The sequence below is a fragment of the Schistocerca americana genome, chromosome 5 (assembly GCF_021461395.2).
Source record: "Schistocerca americana isolate TAMUIC-IGC-003095 chromosome 5, iqSchAmer2.1, whole genome shotgun sequence".
Lineage (NCBI taxonomy): Eukaryota > Metazoa > Arthropoda > Insecta > Orthoptera > Acrididae > Schistocerca > Schistocerca americana.
Window position 1 is genome coordinate 449,180,002 of NC_060123.1, and position 17,780 is coordinate 449,197,781.

Below are 17,780 nucleotides of genomic sequence, written 5' to 3' on the forward strand. Positions count from 1 at the left end.
ATGGTTGAGAAAATGGTGATAAAATTGAACTGAGTAAATTATTAAATTCTGAGGTAAGTCCTTTCCTTAGCCTGTTCCAAATGCACTGGTAATTAAATGAATTCAATTTAAATAACTCCCGCCCCCCCCCCCCCTCCCCCATTTTTCATAATGTACAGACACTGACCATGTCAGTGGGTTAATTGCCCTCCATACATATTGCTTCTTGCCAAAAATTTTATTTCTGTGTTGCTGACTATTACATCATCACATTATTCAGAGCACCCTATAAATCAGCAGAATAGAAGTGTATCTAATATGTTGCAGGCCACAAGTTTCCTTCATATCACACACACAGCAACTACAGTGAACATTATACAGCATTTATTCAGTTGTTACCCTGTAATGGTTTAAGCATGAATCTCTATTTTACTGAATATTTTACGCCAAGCAATCATCTCACCATTAAATATTATTTAACTGAAGATACAATAACACCAAAATTTATCAGCTTATTACCACTGTGTATATCAAGTTACAATCCTCTGTTGTAGGAATAAACATGCATCACCTGAAAATTCTGCAACAATGAAAGATTTAAGTTACGCATAATTAAGTATAGGACCTTCGCATTCTGAGCAAAAACACTAGCAGAAATTCCAAGAGTGTTTCAACAATCTTTAAAGATATTTTCTGTTATGACATAAGTGTGATTATTACATTCAGTCAATGTGGTTACTGATATAAGCTCTAAACTTTTTGACTAGTTCTGGTAATTGTCCACATTATAGCCATACGACAGTGGCCTCTATTTATGTACCTGCCAACTGCAACCAAAATGCGTGTTTTTTCTTCTTAGTGAACATGAAATAATAAACCAAATATTTTGGAAAGGTATAAAGGCTGCACTCAGTGATACATGAGAAGTGACACAGGTTACAAAACACACTTATAAAAAAAATGAAATTTACTTCCCGAGATTGGGGAGTGACACACATACAACTGCAGAAGAATAATCTTTTCATCTCCAAGTAGTCAGTGATTCACCATGTAAAATACCCTTCCCAACAGAGCTTGATTATTTTTTCTCTCTGTCAGAAGCAATTCATATGCTGACAAGTGAATTATCAACACTGCCTTCCTTGGTCAGGCAAGTCAGAATGTGTATGTTTTAATGGCTTTGGCATAAGATGTAACAATTTAAAGAGATATTAAGTGTTAATGAACCATGACTGTTTCAAAAATATGGAAAAGTTTTTTGGAGGCTGCTACCAGTCACAAATTTTTGTCAGCTGCCACAATTATGTAATAAAGCAACTTTTTTCAAGGTACAAACCTCATCTTTATGCTACAGTGACAATACGAAAAACAGTTAACACAAGTAAACATAGGTATTAAAGTTGTAGAGTTTATTGTATTGATGTGTTTTAAGTTCCTCTGCAAGTTGATAAACTGTACTTAACAAGTTCTATGGAGGCATGGAAGTAACTGAACATGCCACTAGGAGACGGCCATTTCATATGAACATAGATGGCCACAGCGAATGCCAAGACTAAAGACCAACTTTAATATCTAGTCAACAAAAAAATTTGTGACTGGTAATGGTCTCTCAAAAATCTTTTCAGATGTAACAATATATCAAATCTCTAGTCACCTTTTACAGTATCCTTTGTATTAGTTGGGTTACTGCAAAACAATGTTTCAGTAAACAGAATTTATATAGGCTGGCAATAATTTGACAGACAATAATGTGTAGACGGAATGAGTCACTTAGATTTCAATAACACATTTTCAAGGAAAATCTCTGAAATGATATGAAGTAATCCATTTTCAAAAACCTGATAGGTGCCAGCAAATTATCAGTTGACAAAAATCTTTATCTTTCAGAAGTAAGTAGAAAAGGCTAAACAGAGAACCTTATTTCAACATAATATTTTGATGATGATCTGTAAAAAGACTAGACAGGGAAGAAAACCTGGAGAGAGATACTGTTACCAAACAATAATAAGGCTGGTCTGTGAACAGAAAGCTATTTTGGAAACTCTTTTAATTTTTTCTTATCATGGTAATTTAAAAACAGTAACATAAAATATTCATATCTTCTTTAAGGTCCTAAATACACTCGTAACGTGTTTTTCCTTCTGTTTTCTGTCTTTTCACACTATGAGAACTTTTGTTAACGACTACAACAAAACAAACTATGTTTCATGTCTCTCAGGAACATATGCTGGAAACTAATAAATGAAATGGCAAGCAGTTTCCATTGAATGTGAACTCTGTCTGTCACTAAGTGACAAAGGCTACTTTACCCATAATATGATGGGTCTGTGTTCTTTTTATTATTTATCTCTCTCTTCCTCTATTAGAAAAATTGATTCGGATTCAGAGTGGCAGATATTTATGTTTCCATCATAGTGGCACATCTCACCTGTAGATGTTTAATGGCCTTACTGCTGGCCCCATTACAGTTCTATTTATATACCAAACACTTCACTCTCTCTTCTATGACCCCAAGCTAACAATATTAATAACTGACACTGCAGCTCCTAACAGAAGTGCCTTTGTACTATCACCTGATAGTATACTAACTCTTCCTAGATCCTTTCCTAGTACACAGTCCTATGAAGTAAGCTACCTCTTGGACTCATGGGTATTATTAAGTGGTAACATGCAAATACATTTTATGGTAGAAGAGAAAATGGTAATATGCTACATATTTTTGACCATGTTCTGTTCCTAACAGCAGTTGGATAACACAGAAATAAGAAACTGTTCATATAAATTTAGATGTATACATATTCCTCCAGCAATTGTAATACAAGTTTCATACTGTATGAATTCCCTGCATATAAAATCTTTCAGTGGAAATCATGTATCGCACCATACACACACAAAAATAGCAGCTTAAAGTAATGTGAAATCCCTTCAGAATCTAGTTCATTTCACATTTAATCTCATATTGCTGTTGAGTCCATAGAGAAAGATTTGCATACTTAGAAACAGATTATTGTACAGTTATATTTGAGTATAAATTAGGTGACAAAGTAATTCATATAACAAAATTGTTAACAATTCACTCATTCACAATTAAACTTAACCAATGAAAGATTTTGGGGATAAACATGTTTTTTAATCTCTGGTAACTACTTCTTAAATAATAAAAAGAAAAAAGAAAGAAAAAATACATGGTGTCTCTCTGCACTAACCAAATAAAGTTTTAAGGAATTTTCAAATGTTTTCTGGAACAAAAATTCATAATTTGGCAATAAGACAAATCATGGAAATATTTTATATCAGCACTAAACTTCTTCCACAGTGGTTGCAGTAACATCTTTTTACAAGTAACAGAAAAAAACTTATTCTACACAGAAATATTAAGTATCACATGAAAGAATGTGTATAAGCAGAATTTACATAAATGACTCAATTTTTTTACATCATATTCAAGTATTACTGAGTACATGAACAATCTCTCCAAGTAAAGAATAAGAGCAATTATCACATTTACAATAGGAGAATAGTGTTACCAGAACCAAATGTCTGTATTTTAACAAAATCACGGAAATTTTCATATCACTGACTGAAATTTACAGCAAATTGTGATACACTTGAGCAGTTATCTGTAAGGTAAGTGGGGCTCAACTTAGGCCTCATGATCTTAGGCGATTTTTGTACATAATACTGATATAAACTGAACTAGAGGTTGGATCATTTCATTTAACAAAAGCCAGTTCAATGGAACTACAAAGTTGTGACTATCTTCATAAACATGCAAAAATACATCACATATCATCAACTCTACACTTATTGTAAAATCAGACAATTTTAATAGTACCATTTTGTCAGTTCATAGTAGATAGTAGATAGCTTATGTCATTCTATCTAATGTGACACACACACACACACACACACACACACACACACACACACACACAGATAACAGTGTCAATAGAAAACCTACATTTATGCTACAATCAGCACATACATTATTGTACACAGTTATGTGAATATATTTATTACAAAGTTCAGTCTTTTAAAATAACTCTAATATAACAAAATGATAGTTATCAAACAACATCAAGCATGAGACACATTTTGTTCAATACAGAACACAAATATCGAATTTCGCCCACCAACAAGGACAGAAATGTTGGAAAAAATTCATTAATTAGTAAGAAAGAAAGACCAAGAAAGCTACATTCTGTTGTAAAATCTAGAGTAGCAAGAAGCTCTGCATGAGATGAAAAATATGTTGATACAAGAATTAAAACAAATGAGTGATCAAATTTTCTCAGAGAGGTTTTCACCAATGACAGTTCACAATATGCCCATACTGAAGAACTACTGATGATATCCATTACATACTTTTCATTCATAATATAATGTTAACAACTGCTTTGAAGTACTGTACGTACTATTACAAATAGTGGATACGAACAGCTTACAATTTTGTTACAACAGCCAAGCACAATGTGACACATTTATATTTGTGACAGAGAAATTTATGGCACCTTAAAGGTAAAAGTTCTCTTATTATCATGAAGAGGATCAGAAACAATGTGAAAAGCAAGAGTACCAAAAAATATGAATTAGATTAATGCTACACAGAATAGTAAGAATAAGAAATAGTAACACTAAAGTTAAAAGTTCCTTTGCTTTCCTTTGTACATGTGACAGGGATGCAAATGATGAAAAGTACTAACGGTAGAGAATACAAATAAACTCATAGTTAGACAGCAATAAGGAAGTTATAAAAGCTTATGAAAGGGATTGCTTTATGAAGAGCCATACATCAAAAATTCAGCACAATACTAGCACAGCCACATCACTAACATTACACACATTAAGGATAAAAAATATCTTGATGTAACAAACATCTTCACTGCCACAAAATGTTAAATAACCTCTGCAATCCTTTCATTTTTATTCAGACTAACAGAGGATGATATATATGTGTGTGTGTGTATATATATATACTATCATAAATGTCACTACTATATTACTTTAGCAAGGAGGGAGTACCAGGCACCACCAATTGGCAAGGCCACCATGACACACTGCAAAGTACATATATGTTGAGTATTGTCTGTACATGGCCATAACTGCAGCTGTGGATCCAAGTTCACAAAGCAAGAGTTTTATTTTTTTTTTTTTTAAAGAAATCTGAAGGTACATCTTTACTGTATCTTGAGGATGACTATAGTATAATTCCTGTATTAGTGCAAACAATTTAGCACCAATTCAACTGACTGTAACTACAGCCTCTTCAGTCAGCTGCATGTTGTTCCTGAGAGGTGGGCCTATCCTTACGAATGGGTTCTGGTGAGGGTTGAACTGGTGCTGCTGGCAGAACTGGCTTTCTCAAGACTTGTGGCTTGACTTTTACCTGAGGTTTTGATGGTGGTGGTGCAGGCTTGGTTGCAGGAGACACAGCCTGACGTGCACGTTGTGTCTGTGTCTGTGCGTCCGTTTGTTGCTGGGTACCAGCTGCAGGACATGCAGATGCCACACTACTGACCTTTGTGTTCTTTTTAAGAGTGCACTGGTTCTGTTTCGCAAAACGCTCAGCAGCAGTGGTCATATCTGGACTTTCCGGTCCAGTACTTCGATTGCTTTCGTCGGGTGGTGACGGTGACTTGTCAGGCAAGTCCATCACGAGATCAGGGGTCTGTTTCTGTCGAAGTGTCGGTACGGGTGACGGTGATGGGACAGGTGAGGGAGCTTGGGTAGGCTTAGGTGTAAGTGAACAGGCAGAAGCCGCTTCAGCCCTGCGGCGCCAAATCTCGCGGCTCTGCGAAAAATTAACAACAGCTGGTGGGCTGAGGCTGGGAGCAACAGGAACTGATGGGCTGCTTGCTGCTAATGGGGCCTCCTGTGTTGCTCCACTGTCACTGGCACCAGCTTCCTCCGTTTCTGGAGTCTGTATCACATTGGGAAGAGGTGACTGGCATCGCACATCAGCAGGGACCATCATTTCTGTACTTTCTTCTTCAGGGGCCTGAGGTTGTTCTGCTGCTGGAGTCACCTGGTTGACTATCTGCATCATAAATAGAAATCATAACTAAATGACAACAATATTTAATCTGGTATTACACAGCTTGATAGGATATTTTCAAGAACAACACGCACAAAAATGACAAAGCAGCAAATCCAATGTCACCTTAAGATATGTTTCTCTGTCCTGTGACCTGACTTTCAGCATAACAAGACATATGCAAGTCACTGCATGAAGGGCTTAACATTTTGTTTCCTTATTTCAACAAGGTTCAGTAACTTAATTTCATTAAGGAAGGTAACCAATTTGAAACTTTGAAAAGAGGTTGTGTACAAACTTACAAACAACCCCCCCCCCCCCCCCAGCAAGACTTACATCACATCACAGGTATATCTGGGAACAATATTATTCTACACAGTTCATATTACTCTACAGACCCAGTGCAGACTTTTTAACACACAGACACAAAATATTTGTTAACACCACTACCGATGAGTTCAACAACAGCATGCAAATGTCACATTTTGGTGGTGATTTAAATATTTGACATGGATATGCCCATTAATTTAAATTTGGATAATGAAAACACCAAACCTCATTTTTAAGTACTATTTCTGTTATCTCAATTTACAAAATCCAAGTATCCTATGATTACAATTATTTTCAAAAAGGTTATTCATTCAAGAAGAAAGCAAAACAAAGGAGAATATTAAAAAGCCAACTACTGGCTTTCGTTGACAAAACTACATAATTAATCAACTGCATTATTTGCTGTAAGTGTTAAGTGTTACTGCAGGTTCCATGGGCTACACCAATGTGATGACAATTGAAAGCATAGTTAACTCAGTTAGTATCACCCAGCATATACTAGAAGGTTAAGCGGAGCATTTGGACAGAAATGCTACTTTCTGCTAACTCACCTTCTCATTGAGGATCAGCAGACATTTGTCAACTCCTCCTGGTGCTGTGATATAGGCCTTCATGTCTAGCAAATAAACTCAAAGATACTATATGCCTTATAACTTATTTATTAATTTAAATCATACAATACATATACTTAAAATGAATAACTTTCTGTAATTTGTGGACATTCATCAGTAGAAGTAAATCAGTTTTCTCCTATGCTGATTAAATCCCAATTAATGGAAATAATTTTTAGAATTATCCTTTCTTTCTTCTTATAAAAAGACCGATACATATGACTTGTTCTAACTAACCAATCAATGGCACAATGAACACCTAACAAGCACAGAAGGCAAACAATGAACTGATTAACACTAACAACCAAAACATCATGATCATGATATTTTGTGGTACAAGATTCTAATTTCGAAAAGCACATAAAATATAAACCTGAGTGCAGAGAGAGAGTTCTATCAGACCAGATAGGTGAAATTTGCCTGCAATACGCCAGTCCAGTTTACCTTGGTAATCACATTTTTGCTGCATAACAAATCAAGGAATTTGCTCACTCATTATTGTACAATGGAAAGTGTATCTGAAATCATTTGGTGCAAACAAACTTGTCATAAGAGAGAAAATCTAATTTCAGAATTATACAGCTGCTAGGACTTTGAGCACGTACGACGGCTTTGACAGCTTTTACCTAGGAAGCAAGAACTTTTAACAGGGATGAATAGTGATATTTGACAAGCCTAATACACGTATGTTTATATTTCCCCACTGCAAATAAGAAGTGTCTGTCACCCAACAGCAATACACTAGCACACAGGCCAGTGAAGTGTACGACAGTAAATCCTGAATTTCATGAATAAAAAGAAATGGGCTAAAGAAAACAGATGTGGTAGTTGCCTAGAGGAAAAGATAAGCTGACCTTCAAGGAACAACATTCAGGTGACAGGATTGGAAGCTCTGAAGATTGCACAAATAATGGAATAAATTGCCCAACAGAAGAACCAATGAAAATAGAATATACAGAGCCGAGAAGAGGGCACAGTTGTGAATATTAGTAAAGACCGTTCAGAAAATTTTAACAATTGTGCATTTGTACTTCTATATATTTCATGAATGACAATTCTCCTGGACGCAGTGTCACTGTCTACAGCTACAGCATTCGCAGACTGCAACCTCCTCACGACGGAGCAGTTACTTAACTTTATGGACAAGGCATTAAATTTATCCATAATTAAAATTAAACTGGTAAAATTCATAATTTTTATTAATGATTTAAGAACATAAACACTCCATGTTTTACATTGGTATTGAAGAACACAAAGTGTGGAGGGGGAAAAAAAAGTTCACATGCAATGAAATTAAGAAAATGGTTATAAATTATGGGGAAAATCAACCATTTTGAGTTGACCTTTAAAATTACACAGAATAGACCTGAGAGAAATATTTATTTATTAGGTAAAACATGTGACAAAAACATGCAGAAACTAGAAAGGTTGCATAACTATTACTATGTGTCAGACTGGGAGGGAGAGCTGAGAAGTGCTCGAGGAAAAATTCTGAATTCTATGTGGCGGTTGTTGTGGTCTTCTCTTCACCTCTGCAAAACTACTTCACCCTCCACCCATTTAAACCTGTGTATTGTACACAAGCTTTGGTCTCCATCTACAACCCCCCCCCCCCCCCCCCCCTCTGTCCAGTTAGCAACACAAGCCAATAATTTTAATCATCACAGCACTATGAAGAAAAGCTTCTCTTTTTTCAAATCCCAGTTCGTTCTGGTCTAATTCCATAGCAATGCCAATTTTACTTTACTTGGTTTCAAGAGAGACCTAGCAGATTATGCAAATCAAGAAAAGGTGCGAATATATGGCCCAGCTATTAACTGTAACCTATCAAAAGTGTTTGTCACTCAAAAATCAGCATTTATATTATATTTGCTATGCAAAATTTAGCACTTGAGTCATTTGTGTAAGACTATAAGCCTTGCACTAAGTTCCTCTTGTAGTGTTATATGCCAACAGTAAGTGTGTGTCATCACAGTCTTTTTGCTGCTTATTTTGACACACAGAAACTGTTGGTAGTCCTGGCTGCACCAGACAAGAGGTGCACTTGTATGTACTCATACAGGTAAATACCTTGTAATAAAAATTATATTACACTATGGAGCACTGGAAATGGCAGTTGGAGGGGCAAATGTAGAACATACCCCTCCACCTTTTCTGCATGCGTCTACCACCAGTCACCTCACTGCACACCTTAGTTGTCCGAAGTTTTCACTCTATATATGTCGAGCCAAGCCTAGCAAAATATGTCATCACGCAATGTTGCCTGGGACACACTGCATAACAAGACGGCCTCTTTAAAAAGAAATGATACCCAAAATTGACATATAGTTCATTGCAACAAAGATTTTACAGCCAGACGCGGACTGTGACTTAAATAATTTATTATGACTGCGAAACAATACATCAAGAAAACTTTTCAAAAATACTGTAGTGAAACAACAGTCTCTCCAAACTAATTTATTATTATGTAATTAAAAAATTTATTATGAAGCTATGTCAGCTTTGATTATGTGAATATTTATCATTTCTTAGCTTTGTATGTTATTTTGAAACTAAAGTACAAAGCAGAAAACATGGGTCTTGTGCTCCCTAAGGTAATGTCAACAATCATACCAGCAAAGATAGTGCACGACCTGTAACTGTTGCACTTCATGACACATTTTTGGGAGAAAGAGGAAAGGGAAGATGGCAGGAAAGGGTGCAGAGAAAGGAAACAGCATTTACAGCTTTGAGAGATGCAAGGAACAAGAAACATAACATTTAATGCATTTACTGCTGTTTAAGTGTCAGGTTCTGAAGATTCACTATCCAAGGAATCATCTGAAGCAATAAAAATGCTTTCAACAAATTTTTCTCAGATCCCTTGCTTAAGAAAGTAACCTTGCAGATTTCCAGTGTGGCGTACACACTGAATCCAGTCTTCCATTGCTCCCTCAAGCAAATTCTGCAAGCCTTTCATTCTCTACCTGCAATTTCTTGTGTTTTCTGTCTTCCTAGTTTTATGCACTGTAGAGCCAAAGAAACTGGTACACCTGCCTAATATCGTGTAGGGCCCCAGCGAGCACACAAAAGTGCCGCAACACGATGTGGCATGGACTCGACTAATGTCTGAAGTAGTGCTGGAGGGAATTGATACTATCAATCCTCCAGGCTTTTCCATAAATACATAGAAGTACGGGTGGGTGGAGGTCTCTTCTGAACAGCACATTGCAAGGAGGCATCCCAGATATGCTCAATAATGTTCATGTCTGGGAAGTTTGGTGACCAGCGGAACTATTTAAACTCAGAAGAGTGTTCCTGGAGCCACTCTGTAGCAATTCTGGATGCGTCGCATTGTCCTGCTGGAATTGCCGAAATGGGCATGAATGCATGCAGATGATCAATCAGGAGGCTTATGTACATGTCACCTGTTGGAATTGTATCTAGACGTATCAAGAGTCCCACATCATCCCAACTGCACATGCACCACACCATTACAGAGCCTTCACCAGCTTTAACAGTCCCCTGCTAACATGCAGGGTTCATGGATTCATGAGGTGTCTCCACACCTGTACACGTCCTTCCGCTTGATACAATTTGAAACGAGACTCGTTCACCAGGCAACATGTTTCCAGTCATAAACAGTCCAATGTCGGTGTTGGCGGACCCAGGCTGCTTCATGTCGTACGGTCATCATGGGTACACGAGTGAGCCTTCAACTCCAAAAGCACTATCGATGATATTTTGTTGAATGGTTCACATGCTGACACTTGTTGATGGCTCAGTATTGAAGTCTGCAGCAATTTGCAGAAGGATTGCACTTCTGTCAGGTTGAACAATTCTCTTCAGTCATTGTTGGTTCCATTCTTGCAGAGTCTTTTTCCAGCCGCAGTGATGTCGGAAATTTGCTGTTTTACCGCATTCCTGATATTTACGGCACACTTGTGAAATTCTTGTACAGGAAAATCCCCACTTCATCACCACACTGGAGATGCTGGGTCCCATCGCTCGTGTACCAACTATAACACCACATTCAAACTCACTCAAATCTTGATAACTTGCCATTTTAGCAGCTGTAACCAATCTACAACTGCGCCATACACGTTGTCATATACGCGTTGCCAACTGCAGCACCACATTCTGCCCGTTTACAATCTCTGTATTTGAATACACATGACTATAGAAGTTTCTTTTGTGTTTCAGTGTATTATCATTTGCTTTGTTTTCAAGATGCACTGCAAAGGTTGCTTGAGGGTTTAATGATTAGGTTTAACAGTACCTCATTAAAGAAAAAGTTTATGTCGGCCATAAGTAAGAATATAAATGTTTATTGGAAACTGTTTCAATGGTGAAAAAATTCATGTCTATTGAATGAGAAACGTAATTTTCAAATGTTATTTGGCGCTTAGAAAGAAAACAAGATAAAAAAGATACAGTTAGAAGACATTATTCAACGCAGATTGAAAAGTAAGAATGTAGGGAAATCAGAAAAGAGAAAGAAAGTGTTGTTGTTAGGTAGTTCCCATGGAAGAGGTGTTGGCCAACTCTTGCAGGATGAACTAGGATCAGAATACCAGGTCACCAATTTTTTTAAACCTAGTGCTGGTCTGGAGCAGGTGACAGAGGATTTAGGATCACTTTGCAAAGATTTCACTAAGGAAGACACCGTGGTTATAGTGGGTGGGGCAGGTAACAGTATTGACAGAAATCCTGGGTACAGTATAGAGTGTGACCTGGCGAAGATTGCATCAGCATCGAGGCATACTAGTGTTGAGTTTGTATCTGTTCTTGGGCGCCATGACCGACCTCATTTGAACTCTTCTGTCAAGAGAGTTAATTTGGAGCTGGAACGGCTGCTCATGTCGGGTGCGGGGTCGCACATTGGTGTGGTTCATGTTGATTCTCTCAGTAGGTGGGATTATACTAGGCATGGCCTTCACCTCAACAGGAAGGGGAAGGGTAAATTGGCTGGGGAAATAGCAGGAAAGTTAAAGGGGGGAGGCACTGTCATGAGTGGTAAAATACCAGTGGTTATAGGATTCAGAAAAGACCCTTTTTTAGGGTAGGGAGGACAGAAAGAAAGCAAATTTTAAGAGAGGTTAGAACTGAGACAAACCTTCAGTTTGAAAAAGAAATCAAAAAACATAATTCCAGCTTATTACATCAGCATAAACAGCCATTGGTTAAGAATTTTCAACTGTCAGCAGATATTTTAACTCCACCCAATTTTAACTTAGACAATGTGAAATGTCAGCTATCTTTATTGCATCAAAATATTCGAGGACTGAGAAATAAAATTAATGAATTAACTATATGCATAGATGAATTAGAGTCTTCAAACCCAGCTGACATAATCTGCCTCTCTGAACATCATGTGACCACTGGTATAGAACTTTTAAGTGTTACAGGGTTTAGGTTAGCATCTCACTTTTGTAGATCAGAAATGGAGAAAGGAGGAGTTGCCACATTCATCAGGAACTGTCATAAATTTAAGAACATAGACATTCATAAATTTTGCCTAGAACAGCATATGGAAGCATGTGCAACAGAATTAGATTTTCACAAAAAATCTTTCATAATATTAAGTGTATATCGAGCACCTGCAGGTAACTTTAATCTGTTTGTAAACCACCTTGAAGCTGTACTGGCCCATTTAATAACCAAAAACAAAGAAATAGTGGTTGCTGGTGATTTCAATGTAGATTTCCTTAAAGACTCTCCGAATAAGAACTTATTTGAGTTAGTAACACTATCATTCAACTTAATTCCCACAGTAAAGTTCCCCACTAGGATAGCCACTTGCTCACAAACAGCCATTGATAATATCTTTATAGAAAAGTCCAATGAACAAAATTATATTACAAAACCAATAGCCAATGGCCTCTCAGACCATGACATGCAGTTCCTTCTGTTAAATGTTAATACTGAACAGGATATAAAATCTGTTAAATCTGAGCTCAAGAGGGTAATCAGTAAGCCAAAAATTGATTATTTTAGGACACTCCTCAGAGACAGTCACTGGACTGATGTTTACAGTGCTCATGGCATGAATGAAAAATATAACATTTTTGCTAATAAAGTGCTTACCTTATTTGAACACTGCTTTCCCCCAAAACTTACCAAGGTTAGAGGAAAATCTACAAAGAAGCCATGGATTACTCGAGGAATAAGGGTATCTTGTAAAACAAAAAGAAAACTGTATCTGTCAATCCGAAACATTTCCAATGTTGATGCTATAGCACATTATAAGAAATACTGCAAAATATTAAAGACTGTAATACGGATGTCAAAGCAAATATATTACAAGGAAAAGATAGTCATATCAGATAACAAAATAAAGACAATATGGGATATAGTGAAGGAGGAGACCGGTAGAACCAGACATGAAGAGGAACAAATAGCATTAAGAGTAAATGATGCATTGGTGACAGATGTGTATAGTGTTGCAGAACTTTTTAACAAACATTTTATAACTGTTACTGAAAAGATGGGGTTGTCAGGTTCGGTAGATGCTGCTATGGATTACCTTAGACCAGACATTTCAAGTAACTTCCATAATATGAATTTGACCCTCACTACCCCAACAGAAATAATGTCCATCATAAAATCTTTAAAATCAAAAACATCTAGTGGGTATGATGAAATATCAACAAAGTTAATTAAAGAATGTGATTCTGAGCTAAGTAACATATTAAGCTATCTGTGTAACCAGTCGTTTATCAGTGGAATATTTCCCGAATGGCTGAAATATGCTGAAGTTAAGCCACTGTTTAAGAAGGGAGATAAAGAAATAGCATCAAATTTCCGTCCAATTTCACTGTTGCCAGCATTCTCAAAAATTTTCGAAAAAGTAATGTACAGTCGTCTTTATAACCATCTTATCTCAAATAACATACTGTCAAAGTCACAGTTTGGATTTCTAAAAGGTTCTGATATTGAGAAGGCTATCTACACTTACAGTGAAAATGTACTTAATTCATTAGACAAAAAATTGCAGGCAACTGGTATATTTTGTGATCTGTCAAAGGCATTTGACTGTGTAAATCACAATATCCTTTTAAGTAAACTAGAATATTATAGTGTAACAGGAAATGCTGCAAAATGGTTCAAATCTTATATCTCTGGCAGGAAACAAAGGGTGTTATTAGGAAAGAGACATGTATCAAGCTATCAGGCATCATCCAACTGGGAACTAATTACATGTGGGGTCCCACAAGGTTCCATTTTGGGGCCCTTACTTTTTCTTGTGTATATCAATGACCTTTCATCAGTAACATTACCAGATGCCAAGTTTGTTTTGTTTGCTGATGATACAAACATTGCAATAAATAGCAAATCAAGTGTAGTCTTAGAAAGATCAGCCAATAAAATATTTGTAGACATTAATCACTGGTTCCTAGCCAATTCTTTGTCACTAAACTTTGAAAAAACACACTACATGCAGTTCAGAACTTGTAAGGGGTGTCCCAAGAGTATATGTCTAACATATGATGACAAGAAGATAGAAGAAGTGGACGGTGTTAAATTCTTGGGATTACAGCTTGATAATAAATTCAACTGGGAGGAGCACACCACAGAACTGCTGAAGCGTCTTAACAAATCTCTGTTTGCAATGCGAATTTTGTCAGACATAGGGGATATAAAAATGAAAAAGCTGGCATACTATGCTTACTTTCATTCCATAATGTCATATGGGATTATTTTCTGGGGTAATTCATCAAGCCAAGCTAAAGTTTTCCGGGCACAAAAACGTGCAGTAAGAATTATATGTGGTGTGAACTCAAGAACATCCTGCAGAAGCCTGTTTAGGGAACTAGGGATACTAACTACAGCTTCCCAATATATTTATTCCTTAATGAAATTTGTCATTAAAAATATATCACTTTTTCAAACCAACAGCTCAATTCATGGAATCAATACTAGAAATAAGAATAATCTTCACAAGGATTTAAAGTCACTTAGTCTTGTACAAAAAGGTGTGCATTATTCAGGAACACACATTTTCAATAACTTGCCAGCAGCCATAAAAAGCTTAACAACCAATGAAATTCAGTTTAAGAGAAGCCTAAAGGATTTATTGGTGGCCAACTCCTTCTACTCCATTGATGAATTTCTGAGGAAAACCAACTGATTTGTATATAAGTACAACATAACTTCTGCACAATTTCAGTGCAGTAATGTGTTCAATGAAAATTTGTGTGTGTGTGTGTGTGTGTGTGTGTGTGTAAGTATAATCTAACTTCTGCACCATTTCAGTGCAGTAATGTGTTCATTGTAAATAAGTATTACAGTAGTTGTATTACATGTTTCTTACCTTATAAATAAATATAAAACTTTTTTATTTTAAATTCAGTGCAATAGTATTTGTAAAATGACTCTTAGTGTTCATTAAAAAATGACGATCATTCCACTTGGGACCTGTGGAATGGTACATTAGCTTATTTGTTTTAGTTTAAATATTTGTCATGTATTGTTGTTTTTCTGACATGTTCCACATCCTGGAGGACCTCCTCACTACGGATCAATTGGAATGAAAGTAAATCTAATCTAATCTAATCTTTGATGAGTCTGTAAGCACACATTTCCTACAGCAGGGATCTGCAAGTAATTTTAGATATGGTCTGTATACTTTCAAAAACTTTTATCGAGGTCCAGAAGAAAAATCTCATATTCCTTGCTAATAGTTAATTTTAGTTTTCACTCACAAAGTAATATTAAATACAATAGATAGGCATATTTGTATTGAAAAAAAAATGTATATTCAGTATTTTTTTTTTATTTTCACTCACAAAATACTAAATACATTAGATATGCATATTTGTATCAAAAAGTCAATGGGAAAAATTACATTTGCTGTCTTGAGGAAGTTTCTTTAAGTTATGTTAACATGGAAAGCAGCTTGTGCAAATAGTGTCTTCAAGGTGGGTGGCTGTTAATCATGAGCGATACTTGTTCTTCAAAAAATTCATTTTTGAAAGTGAAATTTCACAAATATATGTGGAACCCAACAAAGAAGCCAGGTAAAAAGCAATAATTTTTTTTTTTTTTTTTTTTTTTTGTAATTTTTATATTTTTCTGGTATGTATTACTCCAGAATTCTTCAGTGGATGCAGTTTTGTACATCTGCAAGAAAATGTCTTCCTGCAAGTCTATTATCTCTGTTTGGAGTAAAGACTTTGAAAGAGAGAACAACTTCACAGCCACATTCATCCGCTCTACCACTGGAGCGGAGTCTTGGAATCTTGCTGCAAATTCCTTCTTAAAACCCATAATAAAATTTGAGAATGCTGAAATGTCTATTTCAGAATTATTTTTATATCCAAAAATTGTTGGAAATGAAAACATTCTTGACTTGCAACACTTTTTTCAAAGATACTCGGTATGCAATGAAAAGAAGACCCACTCGATATCAGATCACATACTAATTTCTCATTTTCTTGTAGTTCAGTACTGAGTGCATTTAAATGTTTCAGAATATTTGAGACAGCTAGTGTACTGTCTTTCCAAACGGTTTCACGATTCTTGTAAATCCAACATTTTGAAGAATGATGTTACTACTTCTTTTATTTGGGGGGGAGGGGGGGGGGGGGGGACATTCAATCACTTGACCTTTATTTAGTCAACGAACATTGCTGCACTACAATAAGTCAGCAAGTGCTGAATCATGCTCAGTAACTATTTGTGCTAAAGACCAGGACAAGACCTCATATATCAACCTGTCCATTAAGTCTTTCAGAGTCACACTAAGTATTCCACAAAGGGCTGCCTGGTGAATTGTGCACTGATAAGATAGTAGTAGCCCAGGATTCATATCTTTGACTCTCTTTACTGGTCCTTTTTCTTTCCCCATCACTGCTGGTGCCCTGTCAGCTGAAAGAGGAACCATTTTATCATAATTTATGTTTGATTTTGTCATTAAGTCATCGAAAGTTTTGAATAAATCTTCCCTGCAAGTCCTGCCTACCAACGGCAATGCTTTTATCAATTCTTCCCTAAATTCTTTACTTTAAATATCCAAAAATTACATGAAATAGACAGACATTGTTCTTCATCAACAACATAGTACGATTCATCTAGTGTTATGGTGTAGCAAGGCACCTTTAGCAGAAGTTTGAGCAAATTAGTTTTATCATCAGCAGCCAAAACTTCGGTTCTTTTCATATTATTTCTCACCGACAATGAAATACGTTGAATTACAGCAACAATATCCTTCCTCTCTTCAAAAAGTGCCATGGGCACTTCCAACACTCACTTTTTTACCATCTCTGAGTCTGAAAATGGCTTCTTATGTTTATTAATTGTCCAACACACACACACACACACACACACACACACACACACACACACACACACACCGCTGCTTCTGCAGATTTTTCTTGTTCACTTATAGAGCGAACTAGGATTACTGGGCTTCTTTTGTAAGAAGCTAGATGTGCCCAGAGTTTTTCTTGATGAGTATCATTATGCAGAGAAAAATTTTGATGAAACTGCTGATGAGTTGTCTCATAGTGATGCTTTAAATTGGCACTTTTAACATGAGTGCCAGTTCTGTTGCATATGAGGCAAACTGGAACAGCTCCAGCCATCAGGCAGCGTGAAACAATATTGCTCAGTCCATTCAGTCAAAAACGTCATAGTTTTTTGGACCCATATCGATGCAAAAGAAACACAAGAAGCCTCGATGATAATGAAACGCTCCATATCAGAGCGCAACAACTACTAATGAAGTGATGATAAAAATTTGTGTATTTATGTATTCATTCTTTATAAAAATACCAACACCGAGCACACAGTGCATGCCAACATACTGCACAGCAGCTCCTTCCCTGTCAAAATGTATGCTCCCA

At 36.4% G+C, this 17,780-nt stretch overlaps 1 protein-coding gene across 2 annotated transcripts in view; it reads right to left on the reverse strand.

The window, feature by feature from the left end:
- Positions 1-1,739: 1,739 nt before the first annotated feature.
- The window catches only part of LOC124616174 (SLIT-ROBO Rho GTPase-activating protein 1-like), a 688,520-nt gene continuing 672,479 nt past the window's right edge, over positions 1,740-17,780 (reverse strand). For both annotated transcript variants that reach the window (XM_047144456.1, XM_047144457.1), the window contains one exon: positions 1,740-6,016. In XM_047144456.1, the coding sequence (XP_047000412.1) occupies positions 5,246-6,016 (771 nt within the window). In that variant the 3' untranslated portion in view covers positions 1,740-5,245. The remainder of the gene's footprint in view (positions 6,017-17,780) is intronic.